Source organism: Pan paniscus, chromosome 2, assembly GCF_029289425.2.
Source record: "Pan paniscus chromosome 2, NHGRI_mPanPan1-v2.0_pri, whole genome shotgun sequence".
NCBI classification, from domain to species: Eukaryota; Metazoa; Chordata; class Mammalia; order Primates; family Hominidae; genus Pan; species Pan paniscus.
The window spans coordinates 48,624,037-48,639,068 of record NC_085926.1 but is presented as its reverse complement, the minus strand read 5'-3'; the positions used below and the strand labels follow the sequence as shown (position 1 = coordinate 48,639,068).

At 60.5% G+C, this 15,032-nt stretch overlaps 1 protein-coding gene across 6 annotated transcripts in view; it reads left to right on the top strand.

Moving 5' to 3' along the window:
- Window positions 1–56: 56 nt before the first annotated feature.
- The window catches only part of CELSR3 (cadherin EGF LAG seven-pass G-type receptor 3), a 28,208-nt gene continuing 13,232 nt past the window's right edge, over window positions 57–15,032 (top strand). For 4 of the 6 annotated variants that reach the window (XR_004670554.2, XM_024928056.3, XM_008971704.3 and 1 more), the window contains exons 1-17: window positions 1,705–5,467; window positions 7,006–7,656; window positions 7,989–8,214; window positions 8,503–8,618; window positions 8,960–9,048; window positions 9,153–9,310; window positions 9,902–10,065; window positions 10,364–10,489; window positions 10,579–10,748; window positions 11,183–11,368; window positions 11,817–11,933; window positions 12,322–12,493; window positions 12,652–12,793; window positions 12,891–13,011; window positions 13,295–13,478; window positions 13,789–13,890; window positions 14,081–14,095. Coding sequence is in view for 5 of the 6 variants with exons in the window: in XM_024928056.3 (XP_024783824.3) it covers window positions 1,720–5,467; window positions 7,006–7,656; window positions 7,989–8,214; window positions 8,503–8,618; window positions 8,960–9,048; window positions 9,153–9,310; window positions 9,902–10,065; window positions 10,364–10,489; window positions 10,579–10,748; window positions 11,183–11,368; window positions 11,817–11,933; window positions 12,322–12,493; window positions 12,652–12,793; window positions 12,891–13,011; window positions 13,295–13,478; window positions 13,789–13,890; window positions 14,081–14,095 (6,487 nt within the window). In the remaining variant the exon portion in view is untranslated. Of the gene's footprint in view, window positions 5,468–7,005; window positions 7,657–7,988; window positions 8,215–8,502; window positions 8,619–8,959; window positions 9,049–9,152; window positions 9,311–9,901; window positions 10,066–10,363; window positions 10,490–10,578; window positions 10,749–11,182; window positions 11,369–11,816; window positions 11,934–12,321; window positions 12,494–12,651; window positions 12,794–12,890; window positions 13,012–13,294; window positions 13,479–13,788; window positions 13,891–14,080; window positions 14,096–15,032 lie in introns of all 6 variants that reach the window. The other 2 variants (XM_003818392.6, XM_034956377.2) reach the window with 2 other exon arrangements.

Here is a 15,032-nt window from a genome sequence, read left to right as displayed (position 1 = left end):
TAGGAACCCCGGCCGTGTATCCGGCCCAGAGCTCTGATCCTGGGGAGGTCGTCAGATTCGTAGACAGGAGAGGGAACAACTGGACACCTGTTGCCTGTCCTTGGTAGCCACAAGGGGCGCTCGGGAGGTGGAACCCGCAGAAGCCCCGCCTCCCGGAAGCGGAGCAGTCAAGGGGCGAAAGGATGCGCCGACTGATTGGTTGATGGTGATGTCATAGGGACCGTTCGGGGCGGGCCAGAGGCCTTGGCCAGGAGTTCCTCGCCTGTTAGAACCAGGATCCACCCCATCGCGGGAGCCGCACCCTGTGGAGCGTTCTGGGGTCCCGGCCCTGACCTCTTCCTGGGCTTCGGGATGCCCGCGTCCTCTGCACCCGGCGCTGCAGCTCGTTATCGATTCCGCCTTTGGAGGCCAGTCCGTATAGTGTACCTCCCGGACTATCTCTCACGGTTAGCCGGCAACCCGCGGAGCCCCCTCCCCCATGCGATGAGTCCGCCGTGAGGGGCGGGGCCTCCCATTGTGCCAATAGAAACAATGACTGACTGATTGGAGTGCTCTGCGTTCACCCCTCGCCTCCGCTCCTCTCGTGACGTCTGTTGCGCCAGGTCCACCCATTGGCCTGGCGAGACCGGCGCGTGCCAGGAGTTACGCAGGGAGAGCTGGAATGCACCGAGGGTGGTGGGAGGACTGAGTTTCTGTGTCAGTCCCTTCAAGGGGTTAAGGCATGCGGTCGTGACGGACGAGGGGCGGGGACCCGAAGAAGCGGGGCCCGCAGCCATGGGGCAACGCCGGGCTCCACGTGGCATCCCAGAGCACTCGGGACTCGCAGCCTGGGAGGGGGTGCAGCCTCCAGTGAAGGGTCCCCGAGCCCGGGAGACTGCTGGGGACCAGCAAGGCAGGGAAGAATTTGGCCTCTGCTCCCGCCTCGGGAGGGTCATCTCTGGTCCCTGCTCCGCAGGGGCGATCCAAACAAGCAGGTGGTCGCGACATGTTTCATAAAACTAGCTGATGGGATAGTTAAAGCTATTGTTCGGGGTGCTGGCACCCCAGACCCCTGTCCAGCCATCGTCCCCTCTACCCCAGGATTTCACACAGTACCCCCTCCCAGAGCTATGAGAACGCTCATGGGCACCAAAATTTCAGACCAAAATCCGGGACACGGTTCAGAACTAGTGGTCAGGAAGGGGGAACAAGAGATCTGGAAGGACAGAAAAAGGCTGGGAGACGGAGCTGGGACAGCGCCCTAGAAGGAGGGAGGTGGGTGAAGGCGGCGACCGAAAGTCGGGAGGGCGGACCCAACGACGGCGAACCTCCGCGCTCTGTTCAGCACCAGGAGCAACGCTCACGTCCTCAATAAAGATGGCGGCAACATCTTCGGTCCTCAGAGCTGCCATGCGCGATGGGTTGTACCACCGTGTTTCGGGCGCCGGGGCAGAGGTGGAGCGAACCATCGGGGCGGCCGGGAGCCATGTTGGAGCGGCGGGAGGCGGCAGCAGCGTCGGGGATGCTGTGGTGGGGGCGGAAAAAGCCAGGGCCGCACGCCGGAGGGGCTCCGGCCGCGGAGTAGATGGTGCCCAGAGGGCGGCGGGGGTGCGGAGAGACAGGCGGAGGGGCGGGGGCCCGGGGCGGCGGCAGGGGCCCGGGAGGGGGCCCGAGCGGCGGGGCCAGCCCAAGGCCCGGACCGGGGCGGGGGGCGGTGGAGGCCGTGCAGGGAGGCGGGGGATGATGGCGAGGCGGCCGCCGTGGCGGGGCCTCGGGGGACGGTCGACCCCCATACTCCTGCTCCTTCTCCTCTCTTTGTTCCCCCTCAGCCAGGAGGAGCTGGGGGGCGGTGGGCACCAGGGCTGGGACCCAGGCTTAGCTGCCACTACGGGGCCAAGGGCGCATATCGGTGGCGGAGCCTTAGCTCTTTGTCCGGAGTCTTCCGGGGTCCGGGAGGATGGGGGGCCTGGCCTGGGGGTCAGGGAGCCTATCTTCGTGGGGCTCCGAGGGAGAAGGCAAAGCGCCCGGAATAGTCGAGGGCCCCCTGAGCAGCCGAACGAGGAGCTGGGGATTGAACACGGCGTCCAGCCATTGGGCAGCCGCGAACGAGAGACAGGACAGGGACCAGGGTCTGTGTTATACTGGCGCCCAGAGGTCTCCTCTTGCGGGCGGACAGGACCTTTGCAAAGAGGTAGTCTGTCACCAGGGGCTCTGTCCTCAGGGGTCCCGGGCTCGGGGAACAGCTCGCCCCTCCCTTCAGACTTTTTGATTCGGCACCACGGTCCCAAGCCGGTGTCCTCCCAGCGGAACGCTGGGACAGGCTCCCGCAAAAGAGTGGGCACCGCGCGCTGCTGTGGGGAATTATGGGCAACAGGGAGCAAGGGTCAGGGCGAGAGAGCCACGACATCCGGAGCAGAAAGGACAGCCCCCCGGCGGAACTGTCTTCCAGGGGCCTCGGGATCTGGCCCCGAGCTGGATTCAGCACCACGCACGGCGAGGACAGTTCCTGCATCAGGTTCAGCACCCCGCGAGTCTCGGACAGCTCCCGAGCCGGCGCCCAAGCGCATGCGCTCCCGGGGTGTCTTCCGCCGCCGCTTCCTTCCGCAGCGCCCCGGGCCGCGTCCCCCGGGACTCCCGGCCCGTCCTGAAGCCAGGAAAATAACCTCGGCGAACCGGGCACGCTTTCGTCGCGCCGCAAACCGCCACCCGCAGTTTCCGCAGTACAACTACCAGACGCTGGTGCCGGAGAATGAGGCAGCAGGCACCGCGGTGCTACGCGTGGTTGCTCAGGACCCGGACGCCGGCGAGGCCGGGCGCCTAGTCTACTCGCTGGCGGCACTCATGAACAGCCGCTCGCTGGAGCTGTTCAGCATCGACCCGCAGAGCGGCCTTATCCGTACGGCGGCAGCTCTGGACCGCGAGAGCATGGAGCGTCACTACCTGCGTGTGACCGCGCAGGACCACGGCTCGCCGCGCCTCTCGGCCACCACGATGGTGGCCGTGACAGTAGCCGACCGCAACGACCACTCGCCGGTTTTTGAGCAAGCGCAGTACCGGGAGACGCTTCGCGAGAATGTGGAGGAGGGCTACCCTATCCTGCAGCTGCGTGCCACTGACGGCGACGCGCCCCCCAACGCCAACCTGCGCTACCGCTTCGTGGGGCCGCCAGCTGCGCGCGCTGCAGCTGCCGCCGCCTTCGAGATTGATCCACGCTCCGGCCTCATCAGCACCAGCGGTCGAGTGGACCGCGAGCACATGGAAAGCTATGAGCTGGTGGTGGAAGCCAGCGACCAGGGCCAGGAACCCGGGCCGCGCTCGGCCACTGTGCGCGTACACATAACTGTGCTAGACGAGAACGACAATGCTCCTCAGTTCAGCGAGAAGCGCTACGTGGCGCAGGTGCGCGAGGATGTGCGCCCCCACACAGTCGTGCTGCGCGTCACGGCCACTGACCGGGACAAGGACGCCAACGGATTGGTGCACTACAACATCATCAGTGGCAATAGCCGTGGCCACTTTGCCATCGACAGCCTCACTGGCGAGATCCAGGTGGTGGCACCTCTGGACTTCGAGGCAGAGAGAGAGTATGCCTTGCGCATCAGGGCGCAGGATGCTGGCCGGCCACCGCTGTCCAACAACACGGGCCTGGCCAGCATCCAGGTGGTGGACATCAATGACCACATTCCTATTTTTGTCAGCACGCCCTTCCAAGTTTCTGTCTTGGAAAATGCTCCCTTGGGTCACTCAGTCATCCACATTCAGGCAGTCGATGCAGACCATGGGGAGAATGCCAGATTGGAGTACTCCCTAACTGGTGTGGCACCTGATACTCCTTTTGTGATAAACAGCGCCACTGGCTGGGTCTCTGTGAGTGGTCCCCTGGACCGTGAGTCTGTGGAGCATTACTTCTTTGGTGTGGAGGCTCGAGACCATGGCTCACCCCCACTCTCTGCCTCAGCCAGTGTCACCGTGACTGTGCTGGATGTTAATGACAATCGGCCTGAGTTCACAATGAAGGAGTACCACCTACGACTGAATGAGGATGCAGCTGTGGGCACCAGTGTGGTCAGCGTGACCGCAGTAGACCGTGATGCCAACAGTGCCATCAGCTACCAGATCACAGGCGGCAATACCCGGAATCGCTTTGCCATCAGCACCCAGGGGGGTGTGGGTCTGGTGACTCTGGCTCTGCCACTGGACTACAAGCAGGAACGCTACTTCAAGCTGGTACTAACTGCATCTGACCGTGCCCTTCATGATCACTGCTATGTGCACATCAACATCACAGATGCCAACACTCATCGGCCGGTCTTTCAAAGTGCCCACTACTCAGTGAGTGTGAATGAAGATCGGCCAGTGGGTAGCACCATAGTGGTCATCAGTGCCTCTGATGATGACGTGGGTGAGAATGCTCGTATCACCTATCTCCTGGAGGACAACCTGCCCCAGTTCCGCATTGATGCAGACTCAGGAGCCATTACATTACAGGCCCCATTAGACTATGAGGACCAGGTGACCTACACCCTGGCTATCACAGCTCGGGACAATGGCATCCCACAGAAGGCAGACACTACTTATGTGGAGGTGATGGTCAATGACGTGAATGACAATGCTCCACAATTTGTGGCCTCCCACTATACGGGGCTGGTCTCTGAGGATGCCCCACCTTTCACCAGTGTCCTGCAGATCTCAGCCACTGACCGGGATGCTCATGCCAATGGCCGGGTCCAGTACACTTTCCAGAATGGTGAAGACGGGGATGGAGATTTTACCATTGAGCCCACCTCTGGAATTGTCCGTACAGTAAGGCGGCTAGACCGGGAGGCAGTATCAGTGTATGAGTTGACTGCCTACGCAGTGGACAGAGGTGTGCCCCCACTCCGGACTCCAGTCAGTATCCAGGTGATGGTGCAGGATGTGAACGACAATGCACCTGTCTTCCCAGCTGAGGAGTTTGAGGTGCGGGTGAAAGAGAATAGCATTGTGGGCTCAGTGGTGGCCCAGATCACTGCAGTGGACCCTGACGAAGGCCCCAATGCCCATATAATGTACCAGATCGTGGAGGGGAACATCCCTGAGCTGTTCCAAATGGACATCTTCTCTGGAGAACTGACGGCACTCATTGACCTAGACTATGAGGCTCGCCAAGAATATGTGATTGTGGTGCAGGCCACATCTGCTCCTTTGGTCAGCCGGGCCACTGTGCACATCCGCCTGGTTGACCAGAATGACAACAGCCCTGTGCTCAACAACTTCCAGATCCTCTTCAACAACTATGTATCCAACCGTTCAGACACCTTCCCATCGGGCATTATTGGGCGCATCCCAGCTTATGACCCCGATGTCTCCGACCACCTCTTCTACTCCTTTGAGCGTGGCAATGAGCTGCAGCTGCTGGTAGTCAACCAGACCAGTGGGGAGCTGCGACTCAGCCGAAAGCTAGACAATAACCGCCCACTGGTGGCCTCCATGTTGGTGACTGTCACAGGTGAGGGGCAGGGGGCAGGCAAGTGACCCAGTGACACCAACCTGTTGGGCCTCAGGGACTCCACAGGGCACCTCAAACCAAAGAGGGATTTCTAAGCCTTCCAAGAACCCCTTAAGGGTAGGGTTCCTGCACCCTACAAGATCTGCCATAGACCTCACAAGGACTCTGCTTAGGTTCCTGGATAATCTCCACAGAATCCCAGTGATTCCAAGGCATCTAGCAGACCCCATAAAGCCTGTAAAGAACTGTCTGCTACCTAGGGATATCTCCCCTCCTGATAAAAGGTCAGAGGTCCTGGGGTAATCCTCTGGAGGTCCTAGGCAAAGCCAGTATGGGCCAGTCAGTCCACACTATGCCCATGTTCAGACGAAGGGTTACTTTGGGTCCATTCTGACGCTTACCCCATCTGTGCAGGAAATGACCAATACTTGAGTGGTCAGGAACAGCAGCTTACTATGGAAGCTTCAGGTGGACAGTGGCTTCGTAGGGCCTGAGACCCTGACCTTTGGGAAAATGTCCAGAGGTCCACTTGCCTCTTTCCTGCCCCATCTGCTCCAGTCTTTCAGAAACCCCTCCATAATAGGAGAGTGCAGGTGGGAGAGGCTCTTGAAGTCCTGCCTACTGGAGGCTGCAGAGGTTGGGAAATAGGCTTTACTGGTGCTCATTCCTCAGTTCTGGAGCAGGGACTCCTGGCACTGCCTGAGAAGGCACAACCTTCATTTATCCCTCAACTCACTCAACAGTCTATCCTTATTGACCACCCAGTATGTGCTAGGGTGTGGGGACAAGACGAACAAGGCAGCTAAGCACCTCACCTTCATCTCTGGGGTGGTGACTGTGAAACCACAGGACCCAGGTCTGGAGTGGTGAGCAGGCTGCTAACTCAAGAATGCTGGTGTGTGTGTGTGTGTGTGTATGTCAGGGTTCAAGACCCTCCTGGAGCTTGATAACCCAGGATTCTGGAGGATGGCATTGAGTCTTCACTGGGCCAGGGCCCCTTCTAGTGTCATGGAAGAGCAATTTGCTGACCAAAAATAGGAGATAGGTGATCCCTGATCTGGAACCCCTGTTTTCTGGAGGGGGATGTTTTGCTGGTTCTGCTATGCTGGAGGAGGGGAGAAGGGAAAGGTGGCTGGGAATGAGTGGCCAGTGGCCCTAGCTCCTCTCTGTGTCCTGAGTTGGGGTGGCCTGCTGACCATGATAACTTGGGGAAGTGTGGGTTACTGAATACTTAGGGTACTTGAGTGCTGTTGCAGGAGTGACTTGCTAACCCATGGGCACTGTGTGGGGTTGCTTGATCCTTGGCCCAGACCCCTCCGTGTATTGGGGATTGGGGGAGGAAGCAGCAGCTTTTTGACACCTTGATGCTGGGGGAGCTGGTGGTCACTAGCCCCAGACTCCCTTGTGTCCTGGTGGGGTCAGCCTGCTGACTTAGAGGTTCTGGGGGCCTAGGCTATCACTGGCCCCAGCCCTCTTGTGTCCCAGGGAGGGGTGGCCACTGTCCCCAGGATGACCACTGCCCCTGCCCCCGCCTGCAGATGGCCTGCACAGCGTGACGGCGCAGTGTGTGCTGCGCGTGGTCATCATCACGGAGGAGTTGCTGGCCAACAGCCTGACCGTGCGCCTTGAGAACATGTGGCAGGAGCGCTTCCTGTCACCGCTGCTGGGCCGCTTCCTCGAGGGCGTGGCTGCGGTGCTCGCTACGCCCGCTGAGGACGTCTTCATCTTCAACATCCAGAACGACACAGACGTAGGGGGCACCGTGCTCAATGTGAGTTTCTCGGCGCTGGCTCCACGTGGGGCCGGGGCGGGCGCTGCAGGGCCCTGGTTCAGCTCCGAGGAGCTGCAGGAGCAGTTGTACGTGCGCCGGGCGGCGCTGGCGGCTCGCTCCCTGCTCGACGTACTGCCCTTCGACGACAACGTGTGCCTGCGAGAGCCCTGTGAGAACTACATGAAATGCGTGTCCGTGCTCCGCTTTGACTCGTCCGCGCCCTTCCTGGCCTCGGCCTCCACGCTGTTCCGACCCATCCAGCCCATCGCTGGCCTGCGCTGCCGCTGCCCGCCCGGATTCACGGGAGACTTTTGCGAGACCGAGCTCGACCTCTGCTACTCCAACCCATGTCGCAACGGCGGAGCCTGCGCGCGGCGCGAGGGAGGCTACACGTGCGTCTGCCGCCCGCGCTTCACCGGTGAGCAGGGCGCCGGGCCAGAGCCGGGGGAAGCACGGGCCAAGGCTGGGGGCGGGACCACAATGCGAGTGAGTACTGGGAGTCACTTCCGAGGCCACGGCCTGGTATGGACGCGGTTAGGCCAGAAGCGGTAGAGCGTGGCCGGAAGGGGCCGCCGCCGAGGCAGCGATGAGACCGGGGAGGGGGCGGGGCCAGATGGAAGGGGCGTGTCCACCGAAGAGCGCGACCTTTCGGGGGTCTTGGCACCCGGCTTCTGGGCGCGCGGTCTTTGAAGGGGCCGGAGCAGGGGCGGGCGTGGGCGTGACCGCCTCTGACCGCGGCTTGGCCCCCAGGAGAGGACTGCGAGCTGGACACCGTGGCCGGCCGCTGCGTGCCGGGCGTCTGCCGCAACGGGGGCACCTGCACCGACGCGCCCAACGGCGGCTTTCGCTGCCAGTGCCCGGCAGGCGGCGCCTTCGAGGGCCCGCGCTGCGAGGTGGCTGCGCGCTCCTTCCCGCCCAGTTCGTTCGTCATGTTTCGCGGCCTGCGGCAGCGATTCCACCTTACGCTGTCCCTCTCGTAGGTGCCCGCCCCGTGTCTGAGCGCCTCCACGCCGCCCCCACCTACCCGCCCTGACTCAGATTCCTGACTGCCCCGTCCTGGCATCCCCATGAGACACCGCCCCTCCCCTGACGCCCCGCCCGGGGTCTCCTGACCTCGCTGCACCCGCGTCCCCCCGGTCGGTCCCGCCGTCCCTCGTCGCTTCCTCTCTCGCCCCAGCCCCTTCTCCTCGCAGGGATGGTGGGTGTGAAGTGGTACCCTGCTCCTGACGCTCCCACCCCCGCAACCCCCTCCCACCCCGCCCAGGTTCGCGACAGTGCAGCAGAGCGGGCTGCTCTTCTACAACGGGCGCCTGAACGAGAAGCACGACTTCCTGGCCCTGGAACTCGTGGCTGGCCAAGTGCGGCTCACATATTCCACGGGTGGGTGCCCCGGATGTGACGGCGAAAGGGTGCATGTGTGCTGGAGGACGCAGGGCCCAAGTCCCCTCAGGTTTGCTTCACTGTGCACCTGAGCACACACTCCACGCCATACAAGCCCTGAAGACCTAGCTCCTTGGCCATTCCCTGTGGGAAGGTCCCTCCCTCCAAGAAGTCTGTTTCTCCTGTCTGTTCAAAGGCACTCTGAGCCAGCCATTGTGGTCACCAGTGGGGGGACTGATCTGATGCATCCAGGGTGGCCCTGGGAATGGTTGTGCTTATATGACGGGTGGGATGGGGCGACTCCGCTGCTCCTGATGATTCCACATGCATCTCCCCTCCAGGTGAATCCAACACCGTGGTCAGCCCCACAGTTCCAGGGGGCTTGAGTGATGGCCAATGGCATACAGTGCATCTGAGATACTACAACAAGGTGGGGGCCATCCCTGGCATCGGGTATGAGGGGAGTTGGGATGCTGACTTCTGCTCCTCAGGGGTTACTGGGGGCACTGTTGACTGGTGTGCCTGCGTCTTCAGCCCCGGACAGATGCCCTAGGGGGTGCACAGGGCCCCTCCAAGGACAAGGTGGCTGTGCTAAGCGTGGATGATTGTGATGTGGCCGTGGCTCTGCAGTTTGGTGCTGAGATTGGCAACTACTCATGCGCGGCTGCTGGTGTGCAAACAAGCTCCAAGAAGTGAGGCCCCTGCCCCCTAGTCCCCTTGTCCCCTGCCTACCAAAGCCCACTCCAACCCTTCACATCCCATTCCTCATCCCATCCTGCCAAACTCTCCCATCTTTCCCCCAAACCACCAAGATTTCCCTCTCCTCTCAAAGATCCTGAAAGCCTACTCACCCTAGCCCCCAATCCTGTATTCCACCCCATACTCCCTCCTCCCACACACAGTCCCCAGGCAGTCCTCCAAAGCCTCCACCTCCCCACCCCAGTCTCACTAATGTCCCACATCCCCTCCGAGTCCCTTCATCTCATGTCCAGTCCCCCAGAGTCTTCACGTCTCCATCCCCTCCCCAGCCAGCCAGATGCCTCATTCTTTCATCATAGCTCTCAACCCCCATTCACCTACCTTTCCCCAGACCATCGGCCCATCACGGGCGCCCCTTTGCACCCCAACTGAAGTAAGATCCTAACTCCTTCCACAGCTCGGCCTTATTTTCCTCTCTCAATCACCCTACCCTCTGGGTCCTACCCCCCTGCTTCCTGTGGCCCCCCAGGAGCAACTCTACTCTGGCCCCAGTCCCACCAATGACCCAGACCCCTGATCCCCAGGTCCCTGGACCTGACGGGCCCTCTTCTTCTGGGAGGTGTCCCCAACCTCCCCGAGAACTTCCCCGTATCCCATAAGGACTTCATCGGCTGTATGCGGGACCTGCACATTGATGGCCGCCGAGTGGACATGGCGGCTTTTGTCGCAAATAATGGCACCATGGCAGGTAGGCCTGAAGCTTCCACCAGCCTAGCCCATGGCCCTGTCCCCATCATAGGGAGGAAGTGGAGGACTCCATGGGGTGACTCCATACCTGCCTTCAAGCCAGTCTCCTTTGGTGGCAAGCACCATGCTACAGCCCAGACTTTAGGGCCTGACTCTTACCAACCCCACTCATCAAAAGAAAATGGGAAATGGGGCTGAGATCTTGGTCTCTTTCAGCCCCTCTGGACACTAAAGTCCTGTCCAGCACTTGTGCCCCCCAACCCTTGTTCTCATGTCCGCCATGTGCTTTCCTCTCCCAGGCTGCCAAGCCAAGCTACACTTCTGTGACTCAGGCCCCTGCAAGAACAGTGGCTTCTGCTCGGAGCGCTGGGGCGGCTTCAGCTGCGACTGCCCTGTGGGCTTTGGCGGCAAAGACTGTCGGCTTAGTAAGTGGGCAGCATGGGGCAGGGGGGCCTGCAGGGTCAGATCTGTTCCTGGGGCAGGGGCTGTAACCCTGTTTCTCTTATCCACTCAGCTATGGCCCATCCCCACCATTTCCGTGGCAACGGCACACTGAGCTGGAACTTTGGAAGTGACATGGCTGTGTCTGTGCCATGGTACCTGGGGCTGGCATTTCGGACACGGGCAACGCAGGGGGTCCTGATGCAAGTGCAGGCTGGGCCACACAGCACGCTCCTTTGCCAGGTGTGTCCACTCTGCTCACCCTCCCTATACCCTCAGTTCTCAGTCTCTTAGGCCGCCACTGACATTCTTGTGGGTTCAGGTTGGTCACACAGCATACTTTTCTGCCAGGTGTCCCAACCACACTTGACCCTGCTCTGGACCCTAGCCCTTGATTCTCTTTCCATCATTATATCCTCTGCAGGTGCAGGGCTCCAGCATAACTCTCTCTTATGCAAGCTGCACCAACCCACCCACAACACCTGGTCCTATCCTCTGCCCCCTGACCCCATATCAGCAACATGATGTCCCCTGGCACAGTGCCCTTTGTGCCAGGTATAACCTTGACCCCACTGTTCTGACCTCTGATATTCCTGACCTCTGAGCCCTCTGATCTCACCTCCAAGTCCCAGCCCACATGGGGCTCTAACGCCAGGGCTATGCATCTCTGCCCACAGCTAGATCGGGGGTTACTGTCTGTGACAGTGACCAGGGGCTCGGGCCGTGCTTCCCATCTCCTTCTGGACCAGGTGACTGTCAGTGATGGCCGGTGGCACGATCTGCGGCTGGAGTTGCAGGAGGAACCAGGTGGCCGGCGGGGCCACCATGTCCTTATGGTCTCACTGGACTTTAGCCTCTTCCAGGTCTGGCCTCTGACCCCGGGGTAGTCTGTTCTCAGCCTTCCAACCAGATCCGCCTTTTTTGACCCCACCTCTAGTCCAGCTCCTCTCAGTTCCCTCCACTGCACTGAGTCTGATGTTCTACCCCCAGTTCCCCACCATATATCCTTGCACTGAGCCCACCCACCAGCCAAGTTGGTCCACTCTCAAGCCCTCTTTGTGCCAGATTTGGGGCCTGGTCTTGGGGAACCTCTGTAGCCAGCACTTTGCCTGATTCCTAGAAGCCCCTTCTAGTCTCTGCCCCAGTCTCTACCCACCCCCGGTCAAAATCAAGCAATATTAAGGTCTGCTGTGGGTCCAGGAGGGAGGGGGCAGCCTAGAAGGGCTAGAAGAAGGCCAAGACTGACTCTGGGCTATGACAGGGGTTCATCAGGCCCCTCTCCCTCAGTGCTGACTGCCCCACTTCCTCCAGGACACCATGGCGGTGGGGAGTGAGCTGCAGGGCCTGAAGGTAAAGCAGCTCCACGTGGGAGGCCTGCCCCCCGGCAGTGCAGAGGAGGCTCCTCAGGGTCTGGTTGGCTGCATCCAGGTGGGGGTCAGCATGGGAATGTGATATGGGGCATTAGGGTCAGGGGTCAGAAGTCAGGGGCTCCTTGGGACCTGAAAGGCAGCATTCAAGTGGGGGTTGGTGCGAGGGGGTGAATGACCCAGAGTTGAGAGCTAGGTCAAGCCTTTCTGTGGCATTGGAGGTGGGAGTCTAGCTTGGATTATCAAGGGCCTTTAGGAATCTGTGTCAGAAACAGCACAATTAGGGTCCCACAGGGGTACCAAATTGGGGATATTTTTGAGGCCTGGGTTTTTTGAGGGTATCAGAAGACTGCATGTCAAGGATCATCAGACCGGGTGGCTGGCTCTGCAGTACTTGAGGCTGAGGTGCCTTAACGTGGTCTCACCCCTTGCTGGCTGTGTGTCCACAGGGGGTGTGGCTCGGCTCCACACCCTCTGGCTCCCCGGCCCTGCTACCCCCCAGCCACCGAGTGAATGCGGAGCCTGGTTGTGTTGTGACCAACGCCTGTGCCTCTGGGCCCTGCCCACCTCACGCAGACTGCCGGGACCTCTGGCAGACCTTTTCTTGCACCTGCCGGCCAGGTGAGCCTTGAGAGGGTTGGGGGAAGGGTGACCTGGGCAGGCGTTAGGGGCCCATGATGAAGACTGGGGAACCTGAAGGAGGCAGGGACTCGGGACGGGTGCCTGCTTCCTTCCATGCTCTGCGACCAGGATCCTGAGCTTTCTGACCCAATCTGCAGGTTACTACGGCCCAGGCTGTGTGGATGCCTGCCTCCTGAACCCCTGTCAGAACGAGGGATCATGCCGGCACCTGCCAGGAGCCCCCCATGGCTATACCTGTGACTGTGTGGGTGGCTATTTCGGGCACCACTGTGAGCACAGGTAAGAGGCTGGGGCTGAGGCGATGGGGAGACCTGGCAGGGACAGGGAGGGTCACTGGGATACCATGGAGGCATCTTACCTGGCTCTGCACCCCCAGGATGGACCAGCAGTGCCCACGGGGCTGGTGGGGGAGCCCAACCTGTGGCCCCTGCAACTGTGATGTTCACAAAGGTTTTGATCCCAACTGCAACAAGACAAATGGGCAGTGTCACTGCAAGGTGCGCCTGGCCCCTGACCTTTTAACCCTTCCTTGGACGCAATCTGCAATTCCTGTCCAGCTTGCTGACCTCCGCCACCTGACTTGGGTCCTAACCTCTTGCCTGTGTCCTGTGACCAAGTTGCTGTCTCTCATCCTTTACCCGTGACCCCTCCCTTGGCTTCACACATGACCCAGGTGTCCTCTGGCCCATGAGCACTGTTCTCTTGACCCTTTATCCTTGATTCCACTCATTCCCCAAGCCCTGACCTCTGACTTCAGGCCCCTGGCCCATCCTCAAACAGGAGTTCCACTACCGACCGCGGGGCAGTGACTCTTGCCTCCCATGTGACTGCTACCCTGTGGGCTCCACCTCGCGCTCATGTGCACCCCACAGCGGGCAGTGCCCCTGTCGCCCAGGAGCCCTTGGCCGCCAGTGCAACAGCTGTGACAGTCCCTTCGCAGAGGTGACAGCCAGCGGCTGCCGGGGTGAGCAGGCTCCACCCAGCTCCACCCATAGAGGGCTGGTTCCAGTGTGCCACCATCTCGTGTCAGTGGCACACATGGCTCCTTGGGGACTCTGGAAGCTTCTCCTGAGGGAGACCACTTACACCCAGGGAACCCTACCTTTGCCCCAAGTACTTTGCTGACCTGTCACAGAATCTGACAGGTCAGCTCCTGAGAAGCCAGCAGGAGTGGCGGGCAGTGGGCCTTGTGGGGGGTGGTGGAGGGGCAGTGGGTGTGGCTGTCAACTGCCCTGGACCCTGACTGCCTGGCTCAGCACCTCTTCTCTCTCTAGTGCTCTATGATGCCTGCCCTAAGTCCCTGAGATCTGGTGTGTGGTGGCCCCAGACAAAGTTTGGCGTCCTGGCCACAGTGCCCTGTCCCCGGGGGGCCCTGGGTGAGTATGTAGGGGGAAAGGACATCACTGAGGGTGGGGGTGGGCCTGTACTCTGACTGCTAGAGCCATCTCTTTTCCTAAATTGGGTGGCTTTGTTCCTGCAAAGAGGTGGAAGTGGGGTGGGAGTCCATGTGGGCCCCTCCCTACACCCTCATTGAGCCTCCATCTGTTTCTCTTGGCTTCTGGGCAGGATTGCGGGGTGCAGGTAAGGGGTACGTGTTTGCTCAGGTGCACTGCCCCCTCCCACTGCCAGAGCTTTTGCAGACCCCTCCTGCTGCCTGAGGTCCCTGCAGACCCCTCCCTGCTGCCTAAAGTCCCTGCAGGCCCCTTCTGGCTATCTGAGTACCCCAGGGGCCCTTCTCTGATGCCTGAGATCCTCAGAGACCCCTCCCCATTGCCTGAGGACCCTGCTGACCCCTTCTCAGTTCCTGGGGTCCCCATAGAACTTTCCCCACTGCCTGAGGTCACGAAAGATCCCTCCTCAGTCTGAGGACCCTATAGCTCCTTCCTGCTGCTTGGGGGCCCCTCCCCACTGCCTGAGGTCCCCTCAGAACACTCCCTGCTGCTTGAGGTCTCTGCAGTGGCTGGACAGAGATTGTTTGCGTACGCATGCTCACGTGTGTATCTCTGTGCCTGTGCACGTGTCTGTGAACCTGTTGCGGGGAGGGGATTCTGTGATTAAGTTAGGCTCTCTCTTGTTGGTAGCTACAAACTTTTTAAAGATCCAAGTCAATTCTCATTCAACCTCCATCCCAACCCCAGAGACAAGGGAGAGAAATGACAGCAAAGTAACCACTGGGGCAGTTAAAACTTGTGTGAGAATTCTCCCACCTGACTTTCACTGGATGTTCCTAGAAGCCCTCTTCTGTGTTGGCATGTCTGTGTGTGTGCGAGAGAGCATTGTGTGTCTGCGTACTGGTCTGGTCCATACATCTGTGTGTAATTGGTGAGCATTGGTGTGTGTCTGTGTGAACTGGCACATCTATGAGCCAGTCCTGGCCCACGTGGGTGAGTGTGTGCAGCCCCACCCTTGTGCTTTGTGTGGTTGCTGGTTGAGAATGGTCTACAGCCCTCTCAGGAATTGCCCGACAAGCAGCTGGGGCCTACCTGGGCTTGGGCCGCTACCTCCAGGGGTGCAGCTA